Source organism: Rana temporaria, chromosome 2, assembly GCF_905171775.1.
Source record: "Rana temporaria chromosome 2, aRanTem1.1, whole genome shotgun sequence".
Taxonomy (NCBI): Eukaryota; Metazoa; Chordata; class Amphibia; order Anura; family Ranidae; genus Rana; species Rana temporaria.
In genome coordinates, this window is record NC_053490.1 from 7528037 (window position 1) to 7554353 (window position 26317).

The 26317-nt window shown below is 46.0% G+C and overlaps 1 protein-coding gene across 1 annotated transcript in view; it reads left to right on the plus strand.

The window, feature by feature from the left end:
* The window catches only part of CHRDL2 (chordin like 2), a 165445-nt gene extending 159361 nt beyond the window's left edge, over positions 1-6084 (plus strand). The window contains exon 11 of the mRNA XM_040339789.1: positions 5441-6084. Within this exon, the coding sequence (XP_040195723.1) occupies positions 5441-5520 (80 nt within the window). The 3' untranslated portion in view covers positions 5521-6084. The remainder of the gene's footprint in view (positions 1-5440) is intronic.
* The last annotated feature ends 20233 nt before the right edge of the window (positions 6085-26317 follow it).

Consider the following 26317-nt stretch of genomic DNA (forward strand, 5'->3'; position numbering starts at 1 on the left):
GCGCAGAGTTTTTATGGGTCCCTTATGAAGTGTAAGGAAGTCTAGCCTAAGTGTGGAGCGCACTACCCTGGCCGTCCATAAATCAAGCCTGTGTTTTTCACCCGACGGCCTTCTCGCCGCGCAAGCTGGGACACCACTTGTAAAATTGTAGCAGCCAGAAAATTAAAAAAAAAAAATAAATAAAACTATTCAGGCGGGACTGTGCCAGAGCCTGGCGGGACAGACGGTGCCAATTCACAGCGAAGGGTGAAAAAAATGACTGCCTCATAAGTCGGTGGCACCGGCCTGGCAAAATAATGACACGTTCTCGGGTTTCACCCAATCCGGCCTCCTGTATTCTCTCCATAACATGTTTACTGGCTATTTCTTCTCTTCTTACTTAAAATGTATGTTCATCTTTTTTTATCATTTTTTTTCTCTAAGAGGTTTTTATTGAGCACAAGAAATAAAACATCTTCCAGAGCAAAATAAGTGCATAAGGACGGCAGATATTAATGTATAAGGAATCAATACATATATACTGATATACCCCTTATCTACACCGCCAAATGTACTCGCCGATACCCATTACCGATACTGTCATGTGACAGTTTCTCAAAGCATAATACAGATTGGGTGGCACTGATCTGCAGCACTGATAGATGGCTGGCTGGCACTGATGGCTGGCAGGTGGCACTGATGGCTGGCAGGTAGAACTGATGGCTGGCAGATGGCACTGATGGCTGGCTGGCACTGGCAGGTGGCACTGACGGCTGGCAGGTGGAACTGAAGGCTGGCTGGCACTGGAAGATGGCACTGACGGCTGGCAGGTGGCACTGATGGCTGGCAGGTGGCACTGACGGCTGGGGGCACTGGCAGGTGACACTGATGGCTGGCAGGTAGAACTGGTGGCTGGCTGGCTGGCACTGGAAGATGGCACTGACGGCTGGCAGGTGGCACTGATGGCTGGCAGGTGGCACTGACGGCTGGCACTGGCAGGTGGCACTGACGGCTGGCAGGTGGAACTGATGGCTGGCTGGCTGGCACTGGAAGATGGCACTGACGGCTGGCAGGTGGCACTGATGGCTGGCAGGTGGCACTGACGGCTGGCTGGCGCTGGAAGGTGGCACAGATGGCTGGCAGGTGAATGAGTTATGAATAAGCACTGTATGAGAGTGTGAAACGCGTTGGCCCTTTTTCCTGATTTTTTGCTGTGACATCCAAGTTGTGACCAGTTTTTATTAAAAGGAACACATTTTTATTTTTGGAGTGCGGCCGTCCCGGTTCTTTCTTATACATTTTTGGCTGGCAGGTGGCACTGACGGCTGGCACTGGCAGATGGCACTGATGGCTGGCAGGCACTGCCGGCTGGCACTGGCAGGTGGCACTGACGGCTGGCAGGTGGCACTGACGGCTGGCTGGAACTGGAAGATGGCACTGACGGCTGGCAGGTGGCACTGACGGCTGGGGGGCACTGGCAGGTGGCACGGACGGCTGGTGGTGCACTGATAGGTGACATTTATAGGCAGGCACTAAAATGCCATTAGGGAAAGCTGCCTGCAACACCCATCCTGGTACTCCCTGCACTCGGCCGCATAAAAGCAGCAGCGGCCATCTTGTTGCACCCAGCCCAAACTATATGGGCTGGGTGTAACAAGATGTCCGCTGCTGGCATACTGTGGCCGAGTACAGGGTGCACCAAGATGGGCCTCTCTGACGTCAACACAGATCGTTACTTCCGCGTCCAAATGTGACGGCTCCGGGCGCCCGGAACGCTGCACTCCCTGCCAGCTTGATGCGCCACCCGTTGACTCCGCCGGCTGGTATCGGCTGAGGCATCGGGAGCATTTGCAAGTACTCACGCAAATGCTTGGTATCGGTCCCGATATCGATACTAGTATCGATATCGGGACAACCCTACTAAACATGGTAAGGTACTGCCGGACAATCGCCATTTTGCGATCTTTAAATTACTTTGCAGTTATCCTGTCAATTGTTAGAATATTTGGTCCATAACCAGCAGGGGCGTTGCTAGGTGGCAAAAAGACCAGGGGGTTCAGCCCAAAGTCTGAGCATGGCAGCGGGGAGGTGGGGGGAGTTGTGTGGAGGGTGGTAAGCTCACTTGCTGATTGCTGCCTGGCTCACCAGTGCCCATCAAAGCTGACCACTAATCTCACCAGCCTGACCCACACTGACCATTACACTGACCTACCAGACCCGCATTGACGCGCACTGACCCACACTGATGCGCACTGACCTACCTGGTCAGACTTCAGGTGGCTTCCTACTGCAGCTCAGCCGTAGTGTGCGGCGCGCCCATCACAGTAGGCAGCCAGAGCCAAGCCAGGAGAGGAGAGCCGCCCGCCCGAGAGCCGAGTGTGTATCTTCTCATAGTGACGCGGCCACATTGTAATTCCCGCCTTCTGGAGCCTGCAGCGCCTATGATGGACATCACACGTCCCGGTATGGACCAGTGGGATGTCCATCATAGGCGCTGCAGGCTCCAGATGGTGGGACCTGCTATGTCACTCGGCCGCGCTTGGGGTCAGATCGGTTCCCGCTCAGGCTTATTGTGAATAAAACCTTAATTAAAGCGCAGCTGAGCGCTCACGTAACCTGCTGGAGATCTTCTTCATCGCTCCGAGGCCCTGCAGAGGGAGGGGCTGCTGTCTTCAGCCGGGAGGAGAAGAGAAGAGCTCCGGTTGGGTCACGTGAGCGCCCAGCGGGACTGTAAATAAGGTATTTTCCACAATAAAGTTACACAAGGAGACACACTCCACATTATTTACTCTTTTTACAGAATGGATTGCATGATTTTACAAGGACTTTAACCACTTAAGCCCCGGACCATTATGCAGGTAAAGGACCTGGCCCCTTTTTGCGATTCGGCACTGCGTCGCTTTAACTGACAATTGCGCGGTCGTACGACGTGGCTCCCAAACAAAATTGACGTCCTTTTTTTCTCACAAATAGAGCTTTCTTTTGGTGTTATTTGATCACCTCTGCGGTTTTTATTTTTTGCGCTATAAACAAAAATAGATTTTGAAAAAAAATCAATATTTTTTACTTTTTGCTATAATAAATATCCCCCAAAAATATATAAAAAAAAAAAAAAATTCCTCAGTTTAGGCCGATACGTATTCTTCTACTTATTTTTGGTAAAAAAAATCGCAATAAGCGTTTATTGATTGGTTTGCGCAAAAGTTATAGCGTTTACAAAATAGGGGATATCGTTTTCTGGCATTTTTATTAATATATATTTTTTTACTAGTAATGGTGGCGATCAGCGATTTTTTTTTTCATGACTGACATTATGGCTGACACATCGGACACTGTTGACAAATTTTTGGGACCATTGTCATTTTCACAGCGAAAAGTGCTATAAAAATGCACTGATTACTGTGAAAATGACACTGGCAGTGAAGGGGTTAACCACTAGGGGGCGCTAAAGGGGGTTAAGTGTGCCCTAAGGGAGTGATTCTTACTGTAGGGGGGAGTGGCTAGACGTGTGATGTCACTGATCGTCGTTTCCTATAACAGGGAACAGACGATCAGTGACCCTGCCACAGAAAAGAACGGGGAAGGTGTGTTTACACTCATCTCTCACCGTTCTTCAGCTCCTGTGACCCGATCGCGGGACACCGGCGGGGATCGGGTTTGTGGGCGCGAAGCTTCGGACTGGGTCACGGGCGCACGACCCACGGCTGGGCACTTAAAGGGCGACGTACCTGTACCTGCCTGTGCCCAGCCGTGCCATTCTGCCGACGTATATCGGCGTTAGGTGGTCCTTAAGTGGTTAACTAGGGCTTGTTTTTGGGGTAGGTAGGGCTTATATTGCAGCCATCTCAGAAACTCACGCTAGGTCTTAATTTCAGGGTAGGTCTTATTTTCAGGGAAACAGCCCTAAAGTACTGATCGCCCCAAAATGCCAGGACAGTACAAATACCCCCAAGTTAACCCTTTTTGGAAAGAAGACAGTCTGAGGTATTTAGTAAGAGGTATGGCAAGTAGAGTTGAGCGAACCTGAACTGTAAAGTTCAGGTTCGGTACGGACTTTGGGGTTTTCCCGAACCCGGACCTGAACCCGAATAATTGGAAAAAGTTCGGGATCGGAGTTCGGGAAAAAAAATGCGCGGAGGTCCCCGCAAATTCAATAACCAGACCCTTTAGGTCTGGTATGGATATTAAGGGGAACCCCGCCGTCAATTTAAAACAAAAATGACGTGCGGTTCCCCCTAAATATCCATAACCAGACCCCTTATCCGAGCACGTTGACCTGGCCGGCCGCAGAAAAAAGGGGGGGACAGAGTGCGCCCCCCCCTCTCCTGAACCGCACCAGGCCACATGTCCTCAACATAGGGAGGATGTCCCCATGTTGATGGGGACAAGGGCCTCATCCCCACAACCCTTACCCGGTGGTTGTGGGGGTCTGCGGGCGGGAGGCTTATCAGAATCTGGAAGACCCCTTTAACAAAGGGGACCCCCAGGTCCTGACCCCCCCCCCTGTGTGAAATGGTAATGGGGTACACTGTACCCCTACCATTTCACAAAGGAAGTGTAAATTCTTGTAAAAAAAAAAACACAGACACCATAGAATAAAGTCCTTTATTAATAAAAAAAAAAAAAAAAACTCCAGCTGTCATAATCCACTCGTTCCCGGCTTCCTGCTCCAACGTTGTCCTGATCCAGCGACGGGCGCGGGTGATCTCCGCTCCAGCGATGAGAAGATCCATCCATCCGGAGCGCAGCATCGCCGACCTCCTCTCACCGCTGGACACAGCCCAGCGAATGGCGCGCTGAAGCTGTGACATTTCTTATATAGGGGAGGCAGGGCCACCCGTCACGTGACCCCGCCCCCTCTGACGTACCCTCTGCTACGTCACTGGGGAAGCCCAGGAAGAGGGAAGACTCCAGGTCAACGTGCTCGGATAACGGGTCTGGTTATGGATATTTAAGGGGAACCGCACGTCATTTTTTTTTTTTTAATTGACGGCGGGGTTCCCCTTAATATCCATACCAGACCTAAAGGGTCTGGTTATTGAATTTGCGGGGACCTCCACAAATTTGTTTCTAAAAGTCCGTGTCCCATTGACTACAATGGGGTTCGGAGTTCGGGTTCCCAAACCCGAACTTTTTTTTTAAAGTTCGGGTTCGGACCCGAACCCGAACATCCAGGTGTCCGCTCAACTCTAATGGCAAGTTTTTTTAAGTTGTGTTGAGTTCATGTTGAAAAGAAGCATGCTTATAGGAGAAAGCAGAGTGATGAAGATTAACACTGCGCCACTTCTTCTTGCACTGCCCAGTCAAAAGCTGGGTGGGGGGTCCAGGATAACCTGGGCTCAGAGAGCAGGGCTTAATTAATGCTGTTCATTACACTGGATAGAAGGTTAACATTGCAGATTTTAATATACTTTTAAACACATCTGATTTTTTTTTCTTTCTGTTCTTTTCCTCTGTTTAGGTCAGTGGAACATTTTCAGGCCACAGCCCCCTGAACTGAACATAACGGAGATTTCGGAAATGCAGAGCGAAGCGTTGTAGTGGGAAATAATACGTTCTACTGATGTCACGGATATCCAGCCCCCCCAATACTAAGAGATGAAAAACATTTTCAAGCCAACCTCTACCCAAATCCGACACAAGAGGTGGCTGTAACCCAGAGAACCGGCTGCAGCACTGGAAAGTCTTAAGCAAGATGGCCGCCGTCTCGACAACCCGGTTACCTAGACTGTGGGCCGGAAAAAAAAAATTCCTTTGGGAATAAGAAGAAATAAACTGTAAGATCCTTTTTGTGTGCTCTCCCGGCTTCCTCCATCTTTGGGGAGATCCTGCGCTTCAATGATTCCCTGCTGAGCTGGAATTGGGAGAGGTCAACACGTAAAAACAATGGCATTCATCTTATCATGGCTGCCAAATTCACGTCCATCAATGGACTCCTCACACCCTCCGATTTCCAAATTGGTTTACTCGTTTTTATTTTTTTAACGCCGCTTTAAGGAACAAAACCCAAGACTTGGGTGAGACCTTTCTCAAGTGCCTATCTCGTTGCATCACCGGTCTGAACGCAAAGCCTAACACTAAAAATTATTAAAATGGCTGCCCCTACGCTGTTGACGAATATCAATGCTTTCTAGAGGATGGACTAATACACAGGACCTTACTTCGCCATCCCACTAGCCAATGGTCCACCAAAGCCGCTCTACATGGTCGTCTCTGGCCGATCTTGCTGATGTCATCACACTAGACCAGTGGCCCTTTGCTTGTCTTTATACGGCCTTTTGAGCCACTATTTCCTCCCACTGATATTAACAATGGGGCACCATTCCTCCCACTCCTCCTCTGGCGCTTCCCCACCCTATGCACATGTGTTGTCAAGAGATTGGTGCCACATCCATTGAGACCGGAGCTTGGAGCGCGGCATCCATCTTTTGAAAAGGCATGGCGAAGGAGGTGTGTCATAAACTTGCAGTTGTCATCTGGGTGTTGACCATTTTTCAATGACCTTACTAGGGCGGCATTAGAATAGTGGGGGGCAGAGGTAAAGTGGTTGTAAAGAATCCTTCCTTTTTTATTTTTTATTTAAATAACAATGTCATACTTACCTGTTCTATTTTTCACCTGGCTTCCGGGGTACTAGGTCCCGCGGGAGTAGGTGTTCCTATGCAGAGGCGCAGTGTCATGTGGGACTTCGCCCAGATGATTGACGTGCCTGACAAAAACTTCCCCCCCGGCGGATAAGGGGCGTCACGAGTTTCCGAAACTAGCCGAACTGCGAGTCGGCTCTATACGGCGCCTGCGCACCGACTAGAAGCCGCGTTGAGCTGACTGCGCAGGCGCCGTATAGAGCCGACTCGCAGTTCGGCTAGTTTTGGAAACTCGTGACGCCCCTTATCCGCCGGGGGGGGAAGTTTTTGTCAGGCACGTCAATCATCTGGGCGAAGTCCCACATGGCACTGCGCCACTGCATAGGAGCGCCTACTCCCGCGGGAGCTAGTACCCGGAAGCCAGGTGAACAATAGTGATAATACCGTATGTACACCCCCCAAAAAACAAACAAACAGCATACTGTACATGTTTGAGGTATACAGAATGTAATGTTATATACTTGTTTTTTGGGTGAACCTCTGCTTTAAGTAGAGGGACTGGAGGTTACCTAGTGTAGGGTTGAGGGTGGCTTTTGGGATTTTGTTGAAGTGACAGGTTCACTTTTTAGCAATTTCATAACATTTCACAATTCTTGGCAATAAGTTCCACCTGTGACACACAGGGTGAAACTTATCGGCTTCATTTTCATCCCGAAGAAGTAGTAATAATTTACCCAGTGAATTGATAACATCCGCAATCTGGAAGTTTAGTGGGACAATCAGAGGGAGCGAGGGGGCAGAGATCAGAGGCGGCTCACCTAACTTACCCAATGCATTACCCCAGTTTTGAGGGACAGGGGACCTTAACGCTGCTGTGCTCAGGCAGCGTTAAGAGCCCTGACTCAGGAGCGGGGCCGCCAGTGTCCTTAACAACCAGTGAATATCGGTGACAAGACCCCTTGTGACGTCAATGACCTGGCAGCCCTCAGTCAATGATGTCACAAGGGGGCGTGTTCACCAAGTGACATCTCTGGGTGGTCCCCGGCCCTTAGTTATTAAAGAGCAAGATCTGGGGGCCGCCTTGTTAAAGGGGGCTTCCAGATTCCGATAAGCCCCCTGCACGCAGACCCCCACAACCACCGGCTAGGGTTGTGGGGAAGAGGCTCTTGTCCTTGGATTATTTTTCCCATCATGGGTGTGGGTGGGGCCCCCATGTCAAGTTTTGCCTAAGGCCTCACAAAGCCTAGAGCCGCCTCTGGCAGAGATCTTTCCCTTGTGCCTCTCTGATGGTTCTAGACCAGTGTTTCTCAACTCCAGTCCTCAAGGCGCCACCAAACAGGTCATGTTTTCAGGCTTTCCCTTCCTTTGCACAGGTGATTTGATCGGTTTCACTGCCTTAAGTAATTACCACAGCCATTTCATCTGAGGGTAATCCTGAAGACATGACCTGTTGGGGCGCCTTGAGGACTGGAGTTGAGAAACACTGATCTAGATCACGGTGAATTGGCTGTGGAAAGCCTGCTCAGCAAATAAAACAAAATTCTGTGAATGACAGGTCCACTTTAAAACCTACAATGCCAGGGGTATTGTTCCCTTATGGGATTCTTTTTATCTTATTTATTTAGTTCCCCTCCAAGTTATGTACCCCGGCAAATTTGAAATGAAACGCTTGTAGTAACTTGGGTTGTTCCTTGCTTACATTGCTCTGGTGGGCAGATGTTGTGCATTCAGATATAACGGGGCTCACAGAGTGCCGCCATATGTAAAAGGGAAAGTCCATGCACTAGCTCTCAATATAACAGATGAACGGGCTGCAAGAAGGGGGAACTTTACATATTGCTACGGAGAATGATGATGGGGGGGGGGGGGGTTGGCAGCCATTCACTTATAAGAGGGAACACCCCTTGCCATCATGACCCCCACCTTGTATACAACACACAGGCTATCATTCAGTTGTTTTTATATTTATTGGAAGATAGAAAAGACAATGGAACACCAAAAAACGGTTCAAATTTCATTCATTTTATTTTTTTTAGGTTACTTGCCAACACATCTCAGGGGTTTTGTAATCTACTTTTGTTTTCTGACAAGGAATAGTTGTGGTTCGTGTGTGTTCAAGAACCTAAAAGACCCTAGACATCAAGTTACTGCCCTTCCCTATGCTTTCTATCCTGATCTGTCACCAACCACAATTGTCCATTATAACAGCAGTATCAGACAACACACGTTCACTTGCAAGCCCTGTACACACGACCGGGATCCCCGGCGGTAGAAAGTCCGCCGGGAAACCCGAGAACCTGCTTGGCAAGTTTCCCCGTGTACACACGGCCGGGTTTCCCGTCGGGAAAACTTTGACGAGAGCTTTGGCCGGAAATCCAGGCCGTGTGTATGCTCCTTCGCAGTGTTTCCCCATAGGAAAACTGCCGGGTTTAAAACCACCGGGAATCCCGGCGGGAAACTAGAGAGCAGGTTCTCTATTTTCCCGCCAGTTTTCCGGTCGGGAAAAATGCGAGGAAGCGTACACACGGCTGGTTTCCCCGGCCAAAAGCTCTCCTGGCCATTTTCCTGGCAGGAAAACTGGTCGTGTATACAAGGCTTAATGCCGCGTACACAGGAAATCTGAATTTACGACAACAAAACCGTGGATTTTTTTCCAGACGCAATTTCCATCAAACCTGTCTTGCATACACACGGTCACACAAATGTTGTCTGCAATTGCGAACGTCAAGAACGCGGTGACGTACAATACTACGACGAGCCGAGAAAAATTAAGTTCAATGCTTCCGAGCGTGCGTCGACTTGATTCGGAACATGCGTTGGAATTGCATACAGACGACCGGAATTTCCGAGAAGAACTTTTCTTGTTGGAAAAATTGAGAACCAGCTCTCAAATTTTTGTTGTCAAATTCCGACAGAAAAAGTCCGATGGAGTCTACACACGGTCGGAATTTCCGACCAAAAGCTCACATCGAACTTTTCTTGTCGGAATTTCCGATCGTGTGTACGCGGCATAAAGCTTGAAAAGGGTGAGAGAAACACCAAAAATGTGTTGGAAGATCACATCTGAGCATCCTAATAAACTGGATCTCCATTGTATTTTCTTAAGTTAAAGTTCTACCCAAGGTCTCAAATGGTCTACCAAATTTCCAATGAAATATCAACCATCAGACAACACGTGAGAAACCCCTGAAATGTGTTGGAAGATCATATCTGAGCATCCTATTAAACCTATTTCCATTGTCTTTATAAGTTATACCTAAGGTCCCCAAATGGTTTACCCTATTTACTCTGAAATATCAACCATCACAAATAGGCAACTTTAGGATTCCCCACCACCTTCAACCCAACTGGTCAATCGGTAGTAATGACACTCAGAGAACTCCCGTATAGTTGAATGGACAACCCATCAACCAGCTTTAGCCATCCCATGGACTGTGGACAAAGTCACTAATCACATCTCCGGCTCTGAATAACATTTGTGAGCTGAAAGCAAACTTGTACTGGTAAAAATACAGTCTACCACTGCTGACCACCTTCGAAACATCTTGAAAAGGACCCAATGTCCTCAAATGGTCTACTATATTTACTTTGAAATATCAACCATCAAAAATCGGCAACTTTAGGATCAACCTCCACCTTCAACCCAACTGGTCAACCAGTATAATGGACACAAAATTTGTGAGCTTGAAAGTAAGCCTGAGCTGAGAAAAATACAGCCTACCATTGGTGGCCTTCTTCAAAACATCTTCGAAAGGAGCTATCGGCCATCGCATGGCTCCATGTCACTGCACACAGAAATATGCCTAGGTCGTTCCATTGGGGATGGACAGGTGGTATTCTTGCAAATTCCTTGCACGCTTAAGTGGAACACCCCTTTAAGGTGGCTTAACTAATTTTCTACAGACTATATACCGTAGTGGTATATACTGAGTATAGAAGGTGTGGGTATCAGGAACATAAATGAATGTTGGCTAATCCTTTCCTGATTTGTCCTTCCATGATGTCGGCTCTTCGTAGGTTCTGATCATTCAGGACTACTTATCGAGATCATCTGAAGCCTTTCGTATCGTATTCTGTATCTGCTGTACAATACTTGCTCTGAAGGCTTGGGGGGAGGGGGGGATGAGAGATGGACCTTCTTGCAGGCAGGAGATATGTAGGGTGGTATGACCGGGTCGATAGATTTTAAGTCTCTTAGGGGGGAAAAAAACTGTACCTAGCCAACCTTGACAAAGCAATCTATTTATTTTGATATATATTTCTGTCTGGAAAAAAAAAGATCTAATTAAAATATTTTCTGAAATATATTTTTTTCTTGTTTATGATTTTTTTTTGTTTGTCTATAAAATTTATAATAAAGTAACTATTAATCTATTCTATTTTGTGTGTACTTTTTTGTGTATTTTGCATTTTGTTATTATTGTTAACAGCTTCCATATTCTGTCCCTAATGGATATCCTATCCTTCTAGCCATACTCCAGTGCACCCATGGGTTTCTTAAACAGTTGCAGGCACCATCCCATTATATCCGCCTAAAGTCCAGTGATGTACGGGTACGTCGCTGTTCAGCAAGTGGTTATAATGTGCAGCTGCTGTTGTGATCTACCAAATGTTTGTTTCGAACAAAAATTTTAAATGGCGCTCACACTTATATTCAAAATGTAACCTGAATACAAATAATAAAAGTCCAAGTGAGTCCCAAAACAGAACTTGTCCATTCACCACAAAACGATATCCACTCCACCCCACCATGGGTCAGGTATTTACAGTAGTAAAACCAGCCTGCGTTCCACTGAACCGGAAATTACTTAAAACGGAAATCTGGTCCTACGCGTTTCGTCGTTTATGGGCGGAGTCTTCAGGCTCCTGGATGCATTTAACACACAGATGTCAAACTGGCGGCCCTTCAGTTGTTGCGGATCCACAAGTCCCATGAGGCATTGCAAGGCTGACTGTTACAACATGACTCCCACAGGCAGAGGCATGATGGGGCATGTAGTTCTGCAACCGCTGGAGGGCCGCCAGTTTGACACCCCTGATTTAACAGATTGTAAGTGCATTTTTTTTTTCTGGTTGATGATTTAATAACATTTTATTACACCATGGGAGGCTTTTCCTTTCCTTCTTAATGGTCCTGGATGCTGCTTATAATTGATTGAGACAAAGTAGGATTGGTGGAAAACCAAAACCCTTGGCAACTTCTTTGATTGACCACACATTGACCCTGGTCTAGAATCTCCAGGCTTGAGGTGTACAATATACCAACAAGTGTGATTTAACTTTCTTGTATATACAAGAGGTAATGCCCCGTACACACGATCATAATTTCCGATGGCCTAAAATCTGATGTAATTTTTTGTCGGAATTCCGTTCAAACTGTCTTGCATACACACTGTCAGACCAAATTCCTGCTCACAGTGTGTAGTCCTTGTCACTTGTGCCTCTCCCCCCCCCCCCCCCCTGCAGACCCTGTCTCGATGTCCAGGGGTGCTTGGTCAGGAACTCTGTAAGAGGCCACTCTCTGTATTTCAGGCTCTGCATACAAGTACGTGCAAAAGGTTTTTCATGATTAGACCAGTGTTTCTCAACTCCAGTCCTCAAGGGGCCCCAACAGGTCATGTTTTCAGGCTTACCATTATTTTGCACAGGTGATTTGATCAGTTTCACTGCTTTAGGGCCCTTTCACACGGGCGGACAAATGGTCCGTTTTTTACAAGTCCGTTCTATGGGATTGCAGACGTTAGCGGATTGGGCATCCGCTAACGTCCGCAAACATCCGCCTCCGCAAAGATCCGCTTTTTCAGACGGAAGAAACCCCTATTTTTCTTCCACCTGGCGGATCGGTCCGTATTCATCCGATTCCCCATAGGGGAGAGCGGAGGAAAGACAGGGCGGTCTCTGCACAGTGTGCGGGGACCGCCCTGTCCGCCGACAGCTCAGTGGGAATTTACGGATGATCCCCGCTGAGCAAACTGACACACGGGCGGATCAATACGGATCCGCTCCTTGTGAAAGAGCCCTTAGTAATTACCACAGCTGTTTCAGCTGAAGGGAATACTGAAAACATGACCCGTTGGGGCGCCTTGAGGACTGAAGTTGAGAAACACTGGATCAGACCAATGGAAAATTTGCCTTGCCATTGTTTAGGCCATTTAAATTTGAGTTGCAATTGTGTAATCTGTTCAATAAGGAAGATGGAGGTTGGAGATATCATCATATAACAATTTCCCACCTAGTTGTCTGTCATTTAAACATGGAATGGCCATTGGTTCCTTCCCTGTCTGTCTGGTGGTGAAGATGAGGGGATGGGAAACTATGGTACCAGACATGAGAGTTCCATCCTCTGGAAGTCAGGAGTTAACTAGTGAGGAGTCCAAAGGAGACCTCAACTACCGTTATGCCCAGTCGGAATTTCTTTTGGTCAGAAATTCCGACCGTGTGTAGGCTCCATCGGACTTTTCCTATCTAAATTTCCGCCAACAAAAATTTGAGAGCTGGTTCTCAAATTTTCAGACGGAAAAAATTCTGACGTACGCTCGGAAACAATTTGACGCATGCTTGGAAGCATTGAACTCGACTCGTCGTAGTGTTGTATGTCACCGCCTTCTTGACGGTCGAAAGTTCAGAGAACTTTTGTGTGACTGTGTGTATGCAAGCCAAGCTTGAGCGGAATTCCGTCGGAAAAACCATCCAAGGTTTTTCCGACGGAAAATCCGATCGTGTGTATGCAGCATTAGAGACTTAATACTAGATGTGTCTTTAGTGTCTTTTTTCAACCCAACGTAACTATAAAAATAGGATGGGTACACATGTCCTGGGAAAGCGTGCATGGCTAGCACAGCAGGAAAGGGAGTGAGCAGAGAATCAGAAACAGGTGGACAGCAGAACCTAGGGAGGAGAGAATAAACTAAAGCAATGGTAACGCAGATACAGTCAGGTCCATGAATATTGGGGACATCGACACAATTATAGTCTTTTTGGCTCTATACACCACCATAATGGATTTGAAATTAAACAAATATGATGTCCTTTAACTACAGCCTTTCAGCTTCAATTTGAGGTTATTTACATCCAAATCAGGTGAACGGTGTAGGAATTACAACAGTTTGTATATGCGCCTCCCACTTTTTAAGGGACCAAAAGTAATGGGACAATTGGCTGCTCAGCTGTTCCATGGCCAGGTGTGTGTTATTTCCACATTATCCTATTTACAAGGAGCAGATAAAAGGTCCAGAGTTATTTTCAAGTGTGCTATTTGCATTTGGAATCTGTTGCTGTCAACTCTCAATATGAGATCCAAAGAGCTGTCACTTTTCGGTGAAGCAAGCCATCATTAGGCTGAAAAAACAAAACAAACCCATCAGAGAGATAGCAAAAACATTAGGTGTGGCCAAATCAAGTGTTTGGAACATCCTTAAAAAGAAAGAACGTACCAGTGAGCTCAGCAACACCAAAAGACCCGGAAGACCACAGAAAACAACTGTGGTGGATGAGCGAAGAATTATTTTCCTGGTGAAGAAAACACCCTTCTCAACAGTTGGCCAGATGAAGAACACTCTCCGGGAGGTAGGTGTATGTGTGTCAAAGTCAACAATCAAGAGAAGACTTCACCAGAGTGAATACAGAGGGTTCACCACAAGATGTAAACCATTGGTGAGCCTCAAACAGGAAGGCCAGATTAGAGTTTGCCAAACAACATCTAAAAAAGCCTTCACAGTTCTGGAACAACATCCTATAGACAGATGAGACCAAGATCAACTTGTACCAGAGTGATGGAAAGAGAAGAGTATGGAGAAGGAAAGGAACTGCTCATGATCCAAAGCATACCACCTCATCAGTGAAGCATGGTGGTGGTGGTGTCATGGCGTGGGCATGTATGGCTGCCAATGGAACTGGTTCTCTTGTATTTATTGATGATGTGACTGCTGACAAAAGCAGCATCATGAATCCTGAAGTGTTTCGGGCAATATTATTATCGGCTCATATTCAGCCAAATGCTTCAGAACTCATTGGACCGCGCTTCACAGTGCAGGTGGACAATGACCCGAAGCATACTGCGAAAGCAACCAAAGAGTTTTTTTTTTTCAGGAAAAGAAGTGGAATGTTATGCAATGGCCAAGTCAATCACCTGACCTGAATCCGATTGAGCATGCGTTTCACTTGCTGAAGACAAAACTGAAGGGAAAATGCCCCAAGAACAAGCAGGAACTGAAGACAATTGCAGTAGAGGCCTGGCAGAGCATCACCAGGGATGAAACCCAGCGTCTGGTGACGTCACCGCGTTCCAGACTTCAGTCTGAAATTGACTGCAAAGGATTTCCAACTAAGTATTAAAAAGTGAAAGTTTGATTTATGATTGTTAATCTGTCCCATTACTTTTGGTCCCTTAAACAGTGGGAGGCACAGATACAAACTGTTGTGATTCCTACACCGTTCACCTGATTTGGATGTAATTTCCCTCAAATTAAAGCTGAAAGTCTGCAGGTAAAGCACATCTTGTTCCTTTCATTTCAAATCCATTGTGGTGTATAGAGCCCAAAAGATTAGAATTGTGTTGATGTCCCAATATTTATGGACCTGACTGTACCAGGACACAGAAAAAAGACCACCCCAGCAGCCAAGCAACCAGCAACCAACAGCACCACAGAATTGGGAGTAGCTAGCCCCTGTTGGCTGAGCCCCTGGATGGACAGGCCCACCACAGGTAGGTTCTGTGACACTTTCTACTCCCGAAGGAAACCGTCTGGCCCCCATAAAGTCTGAAGGACAGTCCTTTGTTTAGAAAGTTTGGAGACCCCAGGTCTAGCAGGTTCCATTAAATAGGGTGACGAGACATCCCCGGTTTCCAGGGAAAAGTCCCCCGGATTGAGGACACTGTCCCCGGACCAAGTCTGTCCCCGGTTTGGTCCCCGGATTGGATTTGAACAGGGGCTGGGGCAGTCAGTGCAGAATAAAAAAAAAATCTGAATTACCCCCCCACCCCACCGGCGCTCCTACTAGCTTAGGAGGGTGTATTTTTTTTCTCCACTATCTGTGCCCCTTTCTGATAATCATGTGCTGGTCTGAGCGGAGGGAATATTTCTTCAGTTTTGGGTGCCCATTCAGCTTCGCTCACATGTTCTTCTGCCTTGGCTCAAGTCCCGACCAGCCGCCTGCCTGCTTTGCCTTCCCTGGTGGAGTGATCTTCCTCCGCTCCCCACCCAGTAGTAGCCGGGGGGCCGGAGAGTAAGACTTGACAGGCTGTGAGGCGGGCGGCGGTGATGGGCAGAGAGACGCTGATTCCCGCCATTACTAGAAAACAAAAAAATGTCCGCGGATTTCATTTAAAAAATCTGGTCACCTCACGGTAAACGGCATTCATCGGTTTGCGCTGACAGGGAGAGCCGATCGGCGGCTCTCCCTGTCAGAGGGGGGGTCTGTGCTGATAATCGGCACATTGATTATCAGCACAGCCCCCATCAATTGTAAAAATAAGCTGCCAATCAGTGCCCAGTCAGTGCCCCATCATATCCCCCTGCCAGTGCCCAATAAAGTGCCAATCAGTGCCCATTACAGTGCCAATCGGTGCCCAGCAGTAACACCTGTCAGTAAGGATGAGCTCTGGCGTGTTCGCATAGAACACGTGCAGAGCCCGCCAGGAAGTCGGCACCCGCGCTGCGCTAATCACAGCCAGGCAGACATTGTCCGATGCTCGGCTGAAGAGATCGGGAAATGTCTGCCTGGCTGTGATTAGCGCAGCGCGGGTGCCGACTTCCTGGCGGGCTCCGCACGTGTTCTATGCGAACACGCCGGAGCTCATCCTTACCTGTCAGTAACCAATTGGTACCTCATCATCAGTGCCACCTGTCAGTGCCCATCACAACCGCCTATCAGTGCTGCATATCAGTTCTGCCTATTGGTGCCCATCAGTGCTGCATATCAGTGCTGCCTATCAGTACCCATCAATTCTACATATCAGCGTCTCCTTATCAGTGCCAACTCATCAATGCCCGTCAGTGAAGAGGAAAACAACATTTTATGACAGAAACTAAGAAAAATTATTTTTTTTATCAAAAATGTTGGTCTTTTTTAGTTTGTTTATAGCGCAAAAAATAAAAAAACCCAGAGGTGATCAAATACCACCAAAAGAAAGTTCTATTTGTGGGAAGAAAATGATAAAAATGTAGTTTGGGTACAGTGTTGTATGACCGCGCAATTGTCATGCAAAGTGCGACAGCAGGAAGGGGCAGGAAGGGGCGAAAGTGCCCGGTATTGAAGGGGTTAAATAAAACCATTCGCGTTACAGCGAGACATTTGCCACCTCCAATGTGTTCAGACTTCGCCATGCTCAGTACTTTGCTTTGGTACGGTCGCTCTCCACCTTTGGCCATCACAAACCCCTCTTTTTACTGTCCCGCGAAGCCCTGAGACTACGTTCTCCTAGACTAATCATCCCGCTGATTTGAAAGGAAACCTTATACCAGCCGGGTCTAATAAATTCCTTCTTCAGGAAAAACAGATGCTGGCGGCCCACACCAGTAGCCGGTGGCCTGCGGTTTCACGAACTGCGAAGTCCCCGCTCAGCAAGAAACTACATGGGAGAGAGACAGGCCGACGGATCTGGTTGTGTTACCGCGCACAGCCGGGAGATTCCCACCAGCCAATAAAAGGCAAAGCGTATCAACCCCAACTCTTCTCTAGAGCCGCCACCTCGCCGCGGGGCTCAACAACCGCAGTGATGACTGTGGCGCTTCTTCAGAACATCGATTTTCCAGCCGAGGCTGCGAGAGAGATTAGACGTAGAGTAGGAACGACCATCTCAGTCTATAATAGACATAACCAGGGCCGCCATCAGGGGGGTACAGGCAGTACACCTGTAAGGGGCCCGGAGGTCCCCAGGGGCACGGATGGCAACCACATTTTTTTTTAGGGGTCCGGAGGTCCCCAGGGCCCCGGATGGCAACCCCCCCTTTTTTTATTTATTTTTTAAAAAAAATGTGTTTTTAAATATTTTTTATTTTTATTTTATATATATATATATATATATATATATATATATATATAAAACTCAACGTGTCTGTGTGTGTATGTGTGTATGTATGTTCCAGCATCACGTCCAAACGGCTAAAGATATTAACATGAAACTTGGCACACATGTTACTTATATGTCAGCAACAAACATAGGATAGGTGGTTTAACCCTTACCCACCCCCATTTGCCATGGTCGGGGTTTTTCTTTAAAGTCCCATTCAACTCTATGGGAAATACATGTTACTTCATAACTTCCAAACGGCTGTAGATATTTCGATAACACTTGGTCACATGTTACTTATATGTCCACTTAAACTATAGGATAGTTAATTTATCCCTTAACTACCCCCATTTGTGAGGGTCGGGGTTTTTGTTTAAAGTCCCATGCAAATCAATGGGAAATGTATGTTCCCACATAACTTCTGTACGCCTGGAGATATTTCAATAATACCTGCTACACATATTACTTATATGCCAAATAAAAATATATGACAGTAAAATTAACCCTTACCTACACCCTTATATAAAAGATGGGTATATTTATATTACTATGATTTTCCTCCCCAAAAGGTTAAGATAGGAAGACCGGGCAACGCCGGGTATTCAGCTAGTATATATATATATATTTATTATTATTATTAAAGGGCCCAGAGGGTTTTTTTTTATAAAAAAAATACATTTTTTTTTATATATTTTTTTTTATATATATATTTTTTTTTATTAAAGGGCTCAGAGGTCCCCAGGGCCCCATGTAGCAACCCCCCCTTTTTTTTTTTTTTTTTTTTTTAAAAACATGTTTATATATATATATATATATATATATATATATATATATATATATATATATATATATATATATATATATATATATATATATATTTTATTATTATTATTATTATTATTAAAGGGCCCAGAGGGTTTTTTTTTTTTTTTTTTATAAAAAAATTTACATTTTTTTTTATATATATTTTTTTTATATATTTTTTTTTATTAAAGGGCTCAGAGGTCCCCAGGGCCCCATGTGGCAACCCCCCCTTTTTTTTATTCATTTAAAAAAAAAACATGTTTTTTTATATATATTTTTATTTTATTATATATATATATATATATATATATATATATATATATTATTATTATTATTATTATTATTATTATTAAAGGGCCCAGAGGGTTTTTTTTATTTTTGTTTATATTTTTTTATTTTTTATTAAAAGGCCCAGAGGTCCCCAGGGGCCCAAATGGCAACCTCCCTTTATGTATTTTTTTATATATATATATTTTTTTTATTGAAGGGCCCAGAGGTTTCTTTTTCCTTTTTATTAAAGGGCCCAGAGGTACCCAGGGCCCCGGATGGCTACCCCCCTTTTTCTATATATTTTTTTTATTTCTTCTTTGTTTTGTAAAGGCCCCCCCCCCCAGCCGCTTCTCAATTTGCGACAGCCCCCCTGCTTCTCAATTTCAGGCGGCCCATGCCTGAAGCTGTGTAAGGGGCCCCAAAATTTCTAATGGCGGCCCTGGACATAACTGTCAAAGTTTTACTTTTTTCAAAACTGAATGCGCTGCACAGAACAAGACAACCACTGCTATACAAAAATTTCCCAGTACAAGAAGCTCAACTAAGCTTTTTTTTTATATTTTAGGTTAAAAGCATACGTTTTTGTTGCATACACTTAGGGCCCATTCACACCCGAGCGTTTTGTCGCCTGAAGTCTGAAGCTATAAAACGCTAGAGGGGAAAAAATCCATTACTCTCAATGGAGACGGTTCACATCTCCACTCCAAAACGCCTGAAGCCAAACGCCTGAAGCTCAAACAAGTTCCGGACCCTTTTTTGTCGCGCGAATCAGGCTGATTTGGGGCATTTTCGAACGTTTGTATTCCCAAAGAAACGAATGGAAACGCTCGATTCAAGCGTCTAGCGCGACAACGAGCGTTTCTACGGGGCGTTTTGTCGCTTTAATCTGTTCCGTGAAATAGAATATTCAACCAGGAAGAAGATAAAAAAAAATCTACAAACATAGCAACAAATGATGAAAGAGATGAGCATTTTTCCTATTGGCTGGAAAATAAAAAACGACAAAGTTCAAAAACGTCGGACAACGCTGCATGCAAACGTACAAATACGCGCGACAAAACGTGCAACAAAACGCTGGGAAAAAACGCTCAAAAACGCTACGCTCAGGTGGGCCCTTACAGATACAGTAAAACCTTGGTTTGTGAGGGTATAACGCGCTCCCCAAGCTTAGAAAGGTAAAAAAGGAAAAAAAAGAAAACTTACATTTTTGCCCTGCGTCCATCGGCGGCCTTGTCCGCCATTCGTCTGTGGCCTTGCGCGGGGTCCGTTCAGCCTTGTGGGTGTCTGTCTGCGGCTCTTCCTTGCGCGTGGTCTGTTTGCGGCTTTGGAGGTGTCCGTCTGCGGCCTCCATCCAGGTGTCCGTCTGCGGCTCTTCCTTGCGCGGGGTCCGTTTGCGGCTTTGGAGGTGTCCGTCTGCGGCCTCCGTCCAGGTGTCCGTCTCCGTCCAGCGTGTCCGTCTGCGAGTCCATCCGCACCTTGCCCGGGGTTGCAGCGGTGTTTGTTTTTTGGATTTGACGCGAGCCGAGAGGAGACGGATTTCCTGTGTGTTCGGCTCCTCTCGGCTTGTCTCGGCTCCTCTCGCGTGGCTGCGGGTGGAGCCTAGCGTGGCCGAGCCGAGTACGCAGTACACTCGGCTCGGCTCTAGGCTAGCGGCTCAGAGACCGTGGGGATCGGCGTATATCGCGCACCCACGATTTCCCCCTGATTTTAAGGGGGAAAAAGTGCGCGGTATACGCTGATAAATACAGTAACTTGGTTTGAGAGCGTTTTGCAAGACAGGAAAAATGTTTTAATAATTTTTGACTTGATATACAAGCGATGTCTTGATATAAGAGTAGCGTCATGTCACCACTGAGTATCGCCCTGTACACACAATCAGTTTGTCCGATGAAAACAGAATGATGGACAAGCCGATCGTGTGTGGGCCCCATCGGTTTGTTTTCCATCGGTGAAAAAAAAAATAGAACATGTTTTAAATTTTTCCTATGGATAAAAAAAAAAGGATAGAAAAAAAAAAACGATCGTCCATCGGTCAAAAATCCACGCATGCTCAGAATCAAGTCGACGGAAGCATTGAACTTCATTTTTCTCAGCACGTCGTAGCGTTTTACGTCACCGCCTTTGGACACGGTCGGATTTTTGACCGATGGTGTGCAGGCAAGACTGATGAAAGTCAGCTTCATCGGATATCCGACTAAAAAAGTCCATCGGATTTTATTCCATCAGATATCCGATCGTGTGTACAGGGCTTTAGGAATAGAAGAGAGGCGCCTCTAAGGCCCCGTACACACGACCAAACATGTATGCTGAAACTGGTCCGCAGGCCAGTTTCAGCAGACATGTTTGGTCGTGTGTAGGCGCGAGCGGGCCGAATTCCAGCAAACATTTGCCCGCCGTGCCTTTTCCCAGCAGACAAATATTCCTGGACGTGTTTTAAAACCGTCCGCTGGAATCCTGCCCGCTCGGACATGTACGGTCGTCAGTACAGACCTACCGTACATGTCCGAGCGCCCGCCGTCCCTCGCATGCGTCGAATGACTTCGACGCATGCGTGGAAGCCTTTAAATGGCAGGCCCGCCCACGTCGCCGCGTCATCGTCGCGGTGATGACGCGGACACGCCCCGCGTATTGTTTACGCGCGGACTTCTGTACGATGGTTAGTACAACCATCGTACAGAAGCCCTCTGGCAGGCATGTACGGTGAAAACGGTCCGACGGACCGGTTTCATCGTACATGTTTGCTCGTGTGTACCGGGCCTAAGTGTAGCAATATTTTTATTACTAAGGTACAACATTTAGCAACTCACGTGGTTGATGAATAAAAGAGGCACATGTAAGTATGCAGGGATCCGGGGTAAAGCTGTTCAGATAGACCATTCTCTAACCTGGTAACCGTAAAAATAACAATTTAAAGCGTCGCCTATGGAGATTTTTAGGTACCGTAGTTTGTCGCCATTCTACGAGCGCGTGCAATTATAAAGGGTGACATGTTTGGTATCTATTTACTCGGCGTAACATCATCTTTCACGTTTTATAAAAAAATTCGGCTAACTTTACTTTTTCATTTTTTTTTTAATTCGTGAAACTGTCTTTTTCCTCAAAAAATTTAGAAAATTGAGAAGCGGGGGGTTGCCCTGTGGACATCTGGGCCCCTTACAAAAAAATAATAATAAAAAAAATGTATAAAAAAGGGGGGGCGGGGGTAGCCACCTCTGGGCACTTTAATAATAATAATAAAAAATATATATTTATAAAAAAAAAAAAAGGGGGGGGTTGCCATCCGGGGGCCCTGGGGACCTCTGGGCCCTTTAACCACTTAAAGCGGATGTGCGCTCAAAAAAAAATATTAAAAGCCAGCAGCTACAAATACTGCAGCTGCTGACTTTTAATACTAGGACACTTACCTGTCCTGGAGTCCAGCGGCGTCTGCAGCAGAGGACGAGCGATCGCTCGTCACCCTGCTGCTCCCCCCTCCATCCACGCTGAGGGAACCAGGAAGTGAAGCGCTGCGGCTTCACTGCCCGGTTCCCTACGGCGCATGCACGAGTCACGCTGCGCCCGCCGATTGGCTCCCGCTGTGTGCTGGGAGCAGAGTGTTCCCAGCACACAACAGGGGGGGGGGGGGCGACGGGATGTGACGCAATGCCCGTCTTTTGCCCGTGAATGCCGGGCCGGAAGTGGGTGCAAATACCTGTCTTTAGATAGGTATCTGCACCCCCCTCCCCCCTGAAAGGTGTCAAATGTGACACCGGAGGGGGGGAGGGTGCCGATCAGCGCGACTTCACTTTAGGGTGGAGAACCGCTTTAAGGACCGCCTCCTGCACATATACAGTACAGACCAAAAGTTTGGACACACCTTCTCATTCAAAGAGTTTTCTTTATTTTCATGACTATAAAAATTGTAGATTCACACTGAAGGCATCAAAACTAAATATAAAAATAAATAAAATATATTTCATATTCTAGGTTCTTCAAAGTAGCCAGTAGTCCGAAGCTCCGTGACCGCAGGACCCGCGGACCCGACCGCCGCTGGAGTCCTGCGATCGGTCCCCGGAGCTGAAGAACGGGGAGAGCTGTGTGTAAACACAGCTTCCCCGTTCTTCACTGTGGCGCCGTCATCGATCGTGTGTTCCCTTTTATAGGGAAACACAATCAATGACGTCACACCTACAGCCACACACCCCTACAGTTAGAAACACAAATGAGGTCACACATAACCCCTTCAACGCCCCCTTGTGGTTAACTCCCAAACTGCAATTGTCATTTTCACAGTAAACAATGCATTTTTAATGCATTTTTTGCTGTGAAAATGACAATGGTCCCAAAAATGTGTCAAAATTGTCTAAAGTGTCCGCCATAATGTCGCAGTCACGAAAAAAAAAACCCTGATCGCCGCCATTAGTAGTAAAAAAATTATAATTAATAAAAATGCAATAAAACTATCCCCTATTTTGTAAATGCTATAAATTTTGCGCAAACCAACCGATAAACGCTTATTGCAATTTTTTTTACGAAAAATATGTAGAAGAATACGGATCGGCCTAAACTGAGGACATTTTTTTTTTAGATATATATATTTTTGGGGGTATTTATTATAGCAAAAAGTAAAAAATATTATTTTTTTTTCAAAATTGTCGCTCTATTTTTGTTTATAGCGCAAAAACTAAAAACTGCAGAGGTGATCAAATACCACCAAAAGAAAGCTCTATTTGTGGGGGAAAAAAGGACGTCAGTTTTGTTTGGGAGCCACGCCGCACGACCGCGCAATTGTCAGTTAAAGCGACGCCGTGCCGAATCGCAAAAACTGGGCAGGTCCTTTAGCTGCCTAAAGGTTTATACAAAAAAAAAGGGGGGGGGGGTTGCCATCCGTGGCCCTGGGGACCTCTGAGCCCCTCCAAAAAAAAAAAAGGTGGTTGCCATACGAGCCCCTTACAGGTTTACTGCCTGTACCCCCCTGATGGTGGCCTGGCACCCTTTATCCGGACCAAATTTGATGGAACCAAGACTCTCAAAAGTGTTGCGAGGCCACATGAGTTGCACATTATAAATAAACCTTCTCCTTTTTCGAGTAAAGCCTTCCTAAAGGCTTCTCTCTGAGGAACGGTGAGGTTGTCGATCCGTTTGGCAGGTTCTGCCTGGCTTGGGTGGAAGGTCTAAAGTGAAGGACGGGACACGACCTTTATCCAGCCCATGGTCCTGGATGGAGTGTCAGTCAGCCGCCCCACTTCTGTCAGCGGGGCCCTAAAACACGTAAAGTGCCCGGAGCCCTTGTGATACTCCTTCAGCATTCTGAGGAAATGCCAAGAGGGCACCTTTGGTTACATCAGCCCCGTTCATCTGATATGACTGGCATAGATCCTTCCTCGCCAACTCCATGCATCATACAAAGGCCAGTTATAAATAACAATGTTACGTCATCACCGGCGCAGTCAGTCCAGCTCTCTGGTTCCATCGCCGATCTCCAGTCTTCAAAGAGTTTGTCTTCGGAAAATTCTTGGCTTGGAGCCTTCTGGCAACCAACCAATCAGAGAAGGTTCACAATGACTTTTGGATCAAAGTCCTTCACACATCGGCGAGGAAATTCATGAAGGTAATTTAGGAACCTTTTTGAGTACCTGTTTGTAATGCAGGTGAGGAATTCCTGAACACGCCTACTTCGGTCTCCATGCTGTATGTCTACTGAACTGTGCAATGTGCACTCCTTACCCCTGCACTTTGTGTGTTATGCATCTCTGACCCTTGCATTCTGTACATAACGTACTCCAGACCCCTGTACTCTGTGTGTTATGCACTGTTGACCCCTTCACTCTGTATGCTATGCACTCCTGACCCCTGCACTCTGTACATTATGCACTCCTGACCCCTGCACTCTGTGTGCTATGCACTCCTGACCCCTGCACTCTGTACACAAAACACGCCTAACCCCTGCACTCTGTACATTATGCACTCCTGACCCCTGAACTCTGTACACAACACACGCCTGACCCCTGCACTCAGCATGTTATGCACTCCTGACCCCTGCACTCAGCATGTTATGCACTCCTGACCAGGGCCGGCGCTACCACTAGGCGAAGTAAGCAGCCGCTTGGAGCGCACTACCACCTAGGGCGCAAGCGCCAGCTGCGAGTGGGACAGATCAGCAGGGGGATCGGAGCACACTGAGAGCTCCAGAGAGAGAGATGAGCTGGGCGTATCACAGCCAGCTCTGACATCTATCCCCTCCCCTTGCTGCCTACACAGCCAGTTAGAGGAGAGGAGCTGCTTTTACTCCTCCCCTCCTCTCCTTGTGTCTGCCCCGCCCACTCTCCCCGGCATACAGGGAATGTGGGCGGGAATTTTTAAGCACAGCAAACAGAAGGGAAAGATGGAGGAGTGTGATATCCATCCAGTGAGTGAGTACACTGTACACTGATGTAGGGGTGGCCTTCATTCCCTTCTCTCTCTCTCTTCACCTTTCTTTCTTTCTCTCTCCCTATTATCTATCTATCTGTCTATCTATCTGTCAGATTATCTATCTATCTATCTATCTATCTATCTATCTATCTATCTATCTATCTATCTATCTATCTATCTATCTATCTATCTATCTATCTATCTATCTGTCAGATTATCTATCTATCTATCTTTCTTTCTTTCTTTTTCTCTTTCTTTCTTTCTTTCTCCTCCCTTTCTTTCTTTCTTTCTCCTCCCTTTCTTTCTTTCTTTCTTTCTCTTTCTTTCTTTCTCCTCCCTTTCTTTCTTTCTCTCTTTCTTTCTTTCTTTTCTTTTCTTTTCTTTCTTTCTCCTCCCTTTCTTTCTTTCTTTCTTTCTTTCTTTCTTTCTTTCTCCTCCCTTTCTTTCTTTCTTTCTCCTCTCTTTCTTTCTTTCTCTTTCTTTCTTTCTTTCTCTTCCTTTTTTTTCTTTCTTTCTTTTTTTTCTTTCTTTCTCCTCCCTTTCTTTCTTATTTTCTTTCTTTCTTTCTTTCTTTCTTTCTCCTCCCTTTCTTTCTTTCTTTTCTTTCTTTCTTTCTTTCTTTCTTTCTTTCTTTCTTTCTTTCTTTCTTTCTTTCTTTCTTTCTTTCTTTCTCCTCCCTTTCTTTCTTTCTTTCTTTCTTTCTCCTCCCTTTCTTTCTTTCTTTTCTTTTCTCTCTTTCTTTCTTTCTTTCTTTCTTTTCTTTTCTTTCTCCTCCCTTTCTTTCTTTCTTTCTTTCTTTCTTTCTTTCTCCTCTCTTTCTTTCTTTCTTTCTTTCTTTTCTTTTCTTTCTTTCTTTCTCCTCCCTTTCTTTCTTTCTTTCTTTCTTTCTTTCTTTCTTTCTTTCTTTCTTTCTCCTCCCTTTCTTTCTTTCTTTTCTTTTCTTTCTTTCTTTCTTTCTTTCTTTCTTTCTTTCTTTCTTTCTTTCTTTCTTTCTTTCTTTCTTTCTTTCTCCTCCCTTTCTTTCTTTCTTTTCTCTTTCTTTCTTTCTCCTCCCTTTCTATCTATCTATCTATCTATCTATCTATCTATCTATCTATCTATCTATCTATCTCTCTTTCTCCTTTTTCTTTCTTTCTTTCTTTCTTTCTTTCTTTCTTTCTTTATTTCTTTCTCCTCCCTTTCTTTCTTTCTTTCTCCTCCCTTTCTTTCTCCTCCCTTTCTTTCTCCTACCTTTCTTTCTCCTACCTTTCTTTCTTTCTTTCTCCTCCCTTTCTTT